The sequence below is a fragment of the Pleuronectes platessa genome, chromosome 9 (assembly GCF_947347685.1).
Source record: "Pleuronectes platessa chromosome 9, fPlePla1.1, whole genome shotgun sequence".
In the NCBI taxonomy this organism is placed as follows: Eukaryota; Metazoa; Chordata; class Actinopteri; order Pleuronectiformes; family Pleuronectidae; genus Pleuronectes; species Pleuronectes platessa.
Genome location: NC_070634.1, coordinates 6,493,091 through 6,502,553, shown reverse-complemented (window position 1 = coordinate 6,502,553; position 9,463 = coordinate 6,493,091). Strand labels below are relative to the sequence as shown.

At 46.6% G+C, this 9,463-nt stretch overlaps 2 protein-coding genes across 2 annotated transcripts; one reads left to right on the top strand and one right to left on the bottom strand.

The window, feature by feature from the left end:
* Positions 1–6,553, top strand: zbtb11 (zinc finger and BTB domain containing 11). Its single transcript, XM_053431453.1, has 10 exons — positions 1–541; positions 1,481–1,722; positions 1,834–2,065; positions 2,150–3,165; positions 3,257–3,574; positions 3,657–4,065; positions 5,098–5,215; positions 5,297–5,455; positions 5,551–5,726; positions 5,804–6,553. Exons 1-10 carry the CDS (start codon positions 232–234, stop codon positions 6,328–6,330), a joined length of 3,507 nt encoding a protein of 1,168 aa, XP_053287428.1. The 5' UTR covers positions 1–231; the 3' UTR covers positions 6,331–6,553.
* A 552-nt stretch (positions 6,554–7,105) lies between these two features.
* LOC128448686 (tumor protein 63-like) lies at positions 7,106–9,454 on the bottom strand. The gene is made up of 2 exons (XM_053431460.1): positions 8,699–9,454; positions 7,106–8,602 (listed from the first exon to the last, which is right to left on the bottom strand). The coding sequence occupies exons 1-2, from the start codon at positions 8,702–8,704 to the stop codon at positions 8,306–8,308; spliced, it is 303 nt and encodes a 100-aa protein (XP_053287435.1). The 5' UTR covers positions 8,705–9,454; the 3' UTR covers positions 7,106–8,305.
* Between the last annotated feature and the right edge of the window lie 9 nt (positions 9,455–9,463).

Genomic DNA, 9,463 nt, shown 5'->3' with positions numbered 1-9,463 from the left:
ATCCGGTTGTGCAGCAGCCATTTTGTCTGTTCGGGCAAGTCTTCCCTGACGATTACGAACTGCAGTTCCACCCTGGAAAACAATTTGAAATGTAGTTGTGGTGTTTCACACTCACTCTACTTCCGGCCTGAGGGGTTTATAAAATTTAAATCTGACCGTACATGAGCGGGGAGAACTCTCCTCTTCCAGAGAAACCCGGAACTCTGAGGGAGGCCGCGGCTCGGCCGAGACATGTCGTGTGAGGAGAGCTACTTGGCGATCATTCGCTACCTGACTGATGAGCAGGAGCCGTACGCACCGGGGACGCCCGGCAACACCAAAAGGAAAATCCGGAAAGCGGCCGCCTGCTACGTGGTGAGGAGCGGGACGTTGTTTTACCAGCGGCGCCTGAAGGGCCAGGATGAATTCACGGAGCTGGAGGTGGTGCTGCAGGACGACCGGAGGAGGGAATTTATCAAGCAGGCGCACATCATGGAGGCAGGAGAGCACCTGAACCAGCAGCTCACGTGGGAATTCATCTCCCAGAAGTACTGGTGGAGAGGTGAGTCCCCGAGACCCGGGTCAGGGGCCCGGTCCCCGGGAGGCGGTGCGAACAGGCGGGGAACCGGTGTAAACACAAGCCTGTGAACGACACATGCACTTGATTCTGTTGTCTCCATCACACACATGTTCGCTCTGGCTCCATCTAGTGGTTAGTTCAAGTGGCTGTTGTTTTACTATGTATTTGTTGTGTTTATTTGGAATGACGTAGCTGCTTGAGTTGAATTGGAAAACTACACGTTTGCACTTGAATGTATCAGACGGTCCAAACAGTTTATATTGATAGTCATATTTAGGATTAAGAAATATAAACGAGCAAGATTCAATTTTCAAGTTAAGTAAAACACGGATTCAACTCCCTGAATGTTAGGTGTTCTTCTTCTGTGGTTGTTCTTGGATTGTCTCTGTAGTTTGGACTGTCACTGTTGTAAATCTTCAGGTAGACACAGATCCAACCTCTGACACATTTAAATTCACTGGATCTGGATTTTTATTTGGATCCGCCCCAAAGTGCACATGCTCATTAACATCAGTTCCCTAAACATTTTTTTCATTAACATCCATGCTCTCTGACAAATCAATGAAAATGTTGAAAAACGCAGTATCTCTCAATGTAAAAAAGAGAGTGAGAGGAAAAATCCTGGATCTGCCCCCTCATAATGTAATGAGCTCTTCCCTGAGTCATGCCCAGTTCCTTCACAAAATCTAATATAAATCAGTTCAGTAGTTTTTGCACAATCCTGCAAACAACTAAACAAACGTAAAAGGAACCATCAACTCCTTGGTGAGGTTATACATTGATAATAAAAGATCTGTGTGAGTTACAGCAAGATTAAAATGAATATACTGGACGGAATAAAGAATGTTTGCCTTTTAAAGACATAAAACATCATGGTTGTTTGTCACAGTGAGTGAACTGTCCTCTTCATGACGTCCTCAGCGATCCTGAAGCACGTGAAAGACTTCATCAGAGAGTGCACTCACTGTCAGAGCAAGCGGGCTGCTGACGACGGCTCTGGATCCCGGCAATTTTCCCGGTCAGGGAGACGACGGGTGGCTGCAAACGCGAATGATGAAGGAGAGGAGGATGAACTGGAAGAAGTGGGAGGTGATGGTTTTCCCCTCACCAGCTCGTCTTCTCATGGGAAGTCCAAGACGACAGCCAAGCATGAACTGGTCTTTGTAAGTCTGCGAAATGATTGTGTCAGCTCTGTCAGCAGCGAGACATTGATTCCTGTAAGGTCGAGTGTATTCATGTAGTCTGTTGTCCGTGTGTGTATGTTCTCTCTCCAGGTGGACAGTAAGGGTGAGGTGAATCAGTTCCTGTCCAAACACAGCCAAACCATTTTGGACAAACTCAACCAGCAGCGTCTCAGCAATCAGTTCTGTGACATCACGCTGCTGATTGAGGGAGATGAGTACCGAGCGCACAAAGCCGTGTTGGCGGCGTGCAGCGAGTACTTCCACGAGCTGTTTTTTGAGAAGGGGGCCGTGTCAACACACGAAGCTGTGGTCGACCTCTCGGGTAAGAGCTCCAGTTTGTTCATCTCTGTGTCTGAGTGTTCTGCACCCTGGCTCCGTTTTAACCTTCGCTCTTCTCTCTCTCCAGGTTTCAGCAAAGTGAGCTTCCTCCCGCTGCTGGACTTTGCGTACACCTCCACGCTCACGTTTAATTTCTGCATCATGGCAGAAATCGCTAACCTTGCCCGACATTTGCTGATGAACGAGGTGTTGTTGATATGTGAGTCAGTGCACAAGCAGGTGGAGGAACAGAAGCTGACGGTGTATCAAAGAGGAGACGTGCACACTGTGGTGTCGAGTCAACCGGCTCCTCAGGGGGTCTCGAAGGACGAGTCTGATGCTTACATGTTGGCCATACAGGACGGGATGGTGGTCACCCAAGATACTGTTGCTGTTACGGGCGAGTCCCTGGCATTTGTTGCACCATCCAAAGATTCGTACATCCAGCAGCCGATTAGCATTGTTACTGATGCTGTAGAGGGAGACCAAGTGGATGGAGGGGAGGCTGGTGAAAATGAAATAGTGTCTCTGATCGCACAAACCGGACAGGCTGAGCCAGGAGAGACTGTCACTCTGATCTCACACAGCACAGAAGAAATGGACGGGGAGACGATGACTGTGGTCACCCACAGCGGACAGGCTGGAGCCAGCGAGTCCCTCGCTGTGGTGTCAGCCTGCCTGGCGATGGAGCAGCCGCAAGTCGCTGAAGCAGAAGCCTTTGTCATAAACATGGACACAGATAGCGTGAGCCCCACAGAGGTGGTGAAACCAGCATCTGCAGCTGCCACCGAAGAAGCAGCAGCAGCAGCGTCGCCGCAGGAGACGGTGGATCCAGCACCTATACCCCTAAAACGCAAACGAGGGCGTCCGGCCAAGGTGAAGAAGGAGATCGAAGAAGAGGTGACCATGCCACCAGAGGAGGAGGATCCATCTGCCGATGAAGGCCACACAGACAAGCAGGAGATGATGTCGGACGATCCAAGCAAAAGACGACTACGGCAGCGCTCTATTGCTGAGGGCGGTTATGCTCGTCTGCATATGGGGCTGGAGGAGGAAGAGGAGGCAAAGAAAAGTCTTACCCCTCCGCGTGCAATCACTCCGAAGGTACATTGCACATTATCACTGACATTTTTCCATCGTATATTTTGTCAAAAGTGAAAAACTACTAAACGCCAATATCTAATTGTCTTTGTAGGTGGGTCCGAGGCCGGGGAAGAGGGGACGACCACCAAAGCATCCAGTGGAGAGTCAAGTTGAAGGAGCATCTGAGTCCGGGGCGGAACCAGAGACTGGGGCTGTGGAGGGCGTGGCAGCCGAAGAGGTCAGCACAGAGGAGGCCGCGACGATGGCGGCAGCAGAGGCAGAGACCCGAACCAACCGCGATCAGTCTCCAACAGAGGGCGCTGTGGAAGGAGAGTACACATGCACTGAGTGCGGCATGTCCTTCCCCAGACGCTATTCTCTCATCATGCACTCGTTAAAACACGAGAAAGCTTTTGGATATAAGTGCAGCGTAAGTACGGGTGTTGGTCATCATGGTGCATGTAATTATTAACACAGCAGCTTCTCACCACGATGTTTGTGTGTCCTTGCAGATGTGTAGTAAGGAGTTCCAGTACGCCGCCTCGCTCCGCGCCCACCTCACCCGACACAAGCAGCAGAGGAGCCAGCGGGTGCCCATCACCAAACTCTTGGTCAGACAGAGCGTTGAGGGTTGCGGCGATATGAATAACAAGACTTTATTGTCACACACAAAAAGAGAGTTTGTGTGCGATATCTGCGGGAAGACCTTACCGAAGCTTTACTCCCTGAGGATCCACATGCTGACTCACACGGGGGTGCGGCCCCACTCCTGCAAGATCTGTGGCAAGACGTTCGCCCACAAACACAGCCTGAAGATGCACTGGGCGCTGCACGACGTCACCAAACAGTTCCAGTGCGATTTCTGCAAGAAGTATTTTGTGAGCAAGAGGGGCATGGAGGAGCACACCAGCCTGCACACAGGTCCGTACACACTGGGTTAACGCCATTTTAATTAAAGGGCAAGTTCACCCAAATGATATAGCCGTTGTACCAAGGGCTCTGAAAACTCTGATTGCTGTTCGTGTAGGTCAAGCACTTAAAAGATTTCAAAGCTTTTGCTCAATTTTTTCTAGCAGATTATCCTGGAAAATGTACAATTGTTATTTTTGTGTGCACCAAACATAATTTCCATTTACTGTCTTGACACGCAGATAGTTTTAGTTTCAAATTTCTCCTGCCACGGTACAGTGGAGGTTTGGTGTTAACCAAGATAAAAGGGGTGAAAGGTTCTTCGGATCACAGACCAATGGTCCAAAGTCTAGTCCGACCAAAACATGTGGTCTCTGTCCGAAAATAACTGAAGCGTGGTTCGGTTTGTTTGCTTTGAGGATTTTTTGGGGGAGATAGTTCAGACAAATGGAAGACAAAAGAAAAGCAGGTGGAAACATTACTGGTCTCTCCAGACACTGAGTTGTCCACACTCACACTGTTCTGTGAAACAGGACTTTCATTTGGCACTTTTAGGTGTAACAGACCTCATTTCCACAGTCAAGACTGAGATGTTTTGATCAAGTGATGCAATATTTTATTATTTAAAGGTCCAGTGTGTAGAATTTAGTGACATCTAGTGGTGAAGTGGCATGTTGCAGCTGAATACCTCTCACCTCACCCTCCCCATCCAAAGATGAAAGAGACCCTGAACCTGAAAAGGTTTTTAGTTTGTCCAGTCTGGGCTACTGTAAAAATCATGGCTCCGTAGAGAGGACCTGCTCCTGATATAAAGTATTTAAATGTAAAGGGCCCGTTCTAGGGTAAAGAAAAAACACATTTTGTACAATGTAGATGAAACACACTAGTGAAATATCATAGATCCCTTTCACCTAAATCTTAGGTCTCATCTAAACTGTCCCTTTAAGTGAACTGACCCTTTAATTTTCTACAAATTTCTCCGGTAGTTCTGTAAATTGAACTACTAACTTGAAGCTGTTTTCACTGTTGAAATATTGTCTATAGGTGAATCAAAGTACTTGTGCAACACGTGTGGAGCAACTTTCTTCCGAGCCTCAGCTCTGAGCAAACACATGAAGAAGCACGTGCCCAAACCTGACGTCCGTCCAATCGCCTGCACTCAGTGAGTAGTGTTCACCTTCACATCCACTGACCATACAGTGTAACTATATCTCACTGATTCCTCTTCAATCCCGTCCTGCAGCTGTGATAAGAGGTTCTACGAAGCGAAAGATCTTCAGCAGCACATGAATAAGCACCTGGGCCTGAAGCCCTTCCAGTGCCAGGTGTGTGGGAAGTGCTACAGCTGGAAGAAGGACTGGTACTCCCACGTCAAGTCCCACAGCGTGGCCGAGCCCTACAAGTAAGTCCCAGAGGACTCGGAGTCCACGCTCTGCTTGTGTGAACACGGTGCCCGGAACATTGCTGCATATTAAACACGTGTGTTTGTGTCCTCAGGTGTAACGTGTGTGGGAAGGAGTTCTTTGAGAAGGCGCTGTTCAGAAGACATGTCAAAAAGGCCACGCACGGGAAGAAGGGCCGAGTGAAGCAGAACCTGGAGAGGGAGTGTGAGCAGTGTGGAAGAAAGTTCACTCAGCTGCGAGAGTACAGACGCCACATCAACAACCACCAGGGTGAGACTTTCACTTCATGTGTCTGTGACCCATCATAGAAATGATTTGCTCATTATTTCCCTGCCTCTGCTTTGTAGGAGTGAAGCCATTTGAATGTCTGACCTGTGGCGTGGCCTGGGCCGACGCCCGGTCCCTTAAGCGCCATGTGCGCACACACACAGGAGAGCGGCCGTACGTGTGCCCCATGTGCCAGGAGGCCCACATCGATGCACGCACTCTACGCAAACACATGGCCAAGTACCACAGCGACAACCTGCCCGGTAAGATCATGCTGGAGAAGGACACCCTCCAGTTCCACAACCAGGGCACCCAGGTGGAGCATGCCGTCAGCATCCTGGCGTCCGACCTGCCTCCCGAGCTCCGCCCAGCCCAGCCGCAGCCCTCAGAGGAGATAGAGACGGTGCTGATCACAGAGGAGACGGTGGAGGCCGGGGATGCCTCGCAGCTGGACGGCTCCGTGGCCACGCTGTCAGATCAGGGCATCATGCAGGTTGTGAACTACGTCCTGGCCCAGCAGGGCCTCACAGATCCCAAACTGGAAGATAACCCCGAGATGATTCAGACCATGGAGGTGGAGGTGGCTCACGTGGCCGAAGTGGAGTGAGCAGGGTTGTCCCACACAGACACAAAATGTATCGCAGTGTAAAAAGATGCCTATTTTTCTGAAAATGTACATAATGTATTAAGTGTGTGTTCAGCTCCGACCTGTGTTTGATGAGCTGTGATCCTGCACACACTCACCCGTGTTGTGTGTACATAGTTGCACATACAGTGACAATTATCTGATGAATCCTCGGCAGAAATAAATGTAGAAGTAAGAAACAACATGAATGTTTCACTTCATCATTTCATCACCTCTTCATCTGTTGGTAATGGAGCAGCTGTGGGATTATTTGCTCCCCCTAGTGTCAGAACACAGAAATGGTGCATCATCAGTCACGTTACTGTTGGATGAGAATATTTCTTTCCTCTGAATATTTGAGAATTCAGAATTTATCTCAGAATAGTCTCTCACTAGAATATCACTATCACATCTTCATCTGTTGTTGTTGACAGAACAGATGAGACTTCACTGTAAAAAACCTTTGATTCCTCAGTCATGCAGAAACCTTTTATTTCCTCTGGATATTTAAGAATTTGCGGCTCCATGAACAATAGAAAAACAAAACAAAAACAAAGAGAAAAACTTTGTCGACTTCAATTTGAAAATAAAATAAATTGTCCCCCAATTTAATAGAACTGTCTCACAAGAGCTACGATTTCCAATTAACTGATAATTTCATATGTCAGTGAGTGTCTGTAATGAAACGTAGGCTGGTGTGGTCTGTATGTGAAATGATGAAATGATGCCACACTCAATGACAAGTCACAGAGAAGCATTAAAATGCAATTCAGCAAGTATGGATATTTATTTCAGATTTATATCAAAATACCCTCAGTATATTGCAACATATTTACAATACATTGTACAAAAATATGAAAATGCAAATGCTCGCTAATTGAAACCATGTTGAAAATCGGCTGCGAGCTAATTCAGGCTACACGCATACAGTACACACCCGTCAGAACTCATACGAACAGTGTCCTCGCCGATGAAGCTTCCAGGCAATATTCACAACAGTATGCTTTTTTCCATGATGAAAACCATGTCATTTTCTTTAGGAGACTTTCATAAAAGAACTATACAAATTTATATACATCTATATCATAGGTTTTGGCCAGTTATAAAATGAAGTAAACCTCTACCAAAACATGGTTTATGAATAAAAAACAGAAATACTTGTGTTAGGCACCCGCTGCAAGAAACAAAGGTCTGCTCTTTATCACTCATCCACTTTTGCACGGCAGTAAAACAAGAACAAACAACATCAGTCATAGTATCAACGTACTGTAAAACACTGGGTCAAGAGCATTAGGCCTATATATGGCTACATCAAATGAACGACCATCTGTCACTTAAGCACACACACTTCACAACCTGACACAGCAAGGTGATGCATTGGTCTCACAACAGACATAAGAAAAGCAAAATAAAGAAGCTACAGTAGAAAACAGATTGCCCATCAACTGACATAATACTTCTGACAGGAAATGTTTGAAATGTTTACAATCAATGCTGACTTCTGCCACACATGAAAACCAGTGTACTCGACTAACTCGTACAGCCATATGTGAAAACTTGAAAAGTATGACAGAGTAAAATACACTTTTGCTACGGCCCATAGCAGAAATACAAGCCCTAATAAGCCCTTTAATGCAACGTTAGTTTCCAGTCATGCTTTAACATGGGAATGAATCACGGCCACTTAACACAAGCTCAAAGCAATCATCTTGAAGTCCTCAGCATTTCCTAAGTGCTCTCAAGAGACCAGAACATAATAAAATGCGTCTTTGCTCGACACCATTCTTTTCTGCGACTACGAGAACCAGAACAACAATGAAAATAAGTGCATCTCGATGTGAATATGTATTTTGTTCTCAGCAGTATTTGCACTGATACCAGGGTTTTCAAATGAAATGTTCCAACAGCAGGCGCGAGGTGAGATTTGGGGGGAATTGAGAAGAGGACGCGGGTCGCCTCACTCGCCCTCCTCCTTGATGCGCTGCTGTTTGTTGCGGCGAGAATCCAGGTCGAAGGAAAAGTCAGACCACTCGTCGCGTGGTGGGAAGGAGATGGTCTGGCGCAGGGTGAAGCGCACTGCGTCAATGACGCGCTCGCCCCGGGCCTCGGAGGAGCCCATGCTGACGGAGGAGGCCCCGCTGGTGGTGCGCACTATGTGGGGAGGTGGGGAAAAATCCATGGCCTGTCGGTGCTCCATGATGCCCTTCCAGATGATGTGCTGGAACTCCACAGGGATCTTCATCCTGGACAGGTCCTAATGTCATTACACAGGGAGCGTTAGTATGCGCAGGGGGGAGCCACTCTTCTCTCTAACCATCAAATGACTGGTGTTGGATAGGCAAGGGCTCACCTCCATGTTATAGTTCTCAATCTGGTAGATGTTGGTTAGGCCTTGTGCTGTGAAGTAGTCCAAGCAGCCTGCGCAGCCCAGCCGTATAAGGAAGCTGTGAGAGGAAGAGAGCTGTTTAGATATATATGCAAGTTACTTTACAGCCCATAGTGACACCAGATATCTGCACTTGAATTGTAAGAACGGGCAAATAAAACAAATGTTTATAAAAGGTCTTTGCACACCAAGTCTGTATTTAATAACGAGTTTCATAGTCAGTGGGTCAATGTGACATGTGCAACAATTGTGGGGAAAAAATAGAGACTTTGTGTGCAAAGCAAATCTTATCTTAAAGATAAGAGCATGAAGAAAGCCCTCAAGACATAATTCAGACTTCCTGCATGTATTTTAATTTCAGTTGAGGCACATTAACAATTAAATACATTCTTGGCCTATATTCTTATTCGATTCATTGACTTTAGCTCATAATGAAAAAACATTAAATGCACACAATTCATTCAATAATTAAATAAACATGTGAGACATTATGAAATAAAAGTATAAAGGAAAATCAGTTATTATAAATTACACAATGTTTTTTTCATTGCTCCAGAGATTATTTTTGATCAATTATAAAAACTTTCAAAATGTCCCTTTGAGGGGTGTTTTTATTTCATAATGGCATTTTCTCCCCACATGATTAACCATATTGCTGCTAACTGAAGCTGGGTCATTTTAATATTTAGCCAGTAGGTTTTGTAGCATGAGTGGGCTCAATAAGCTAAA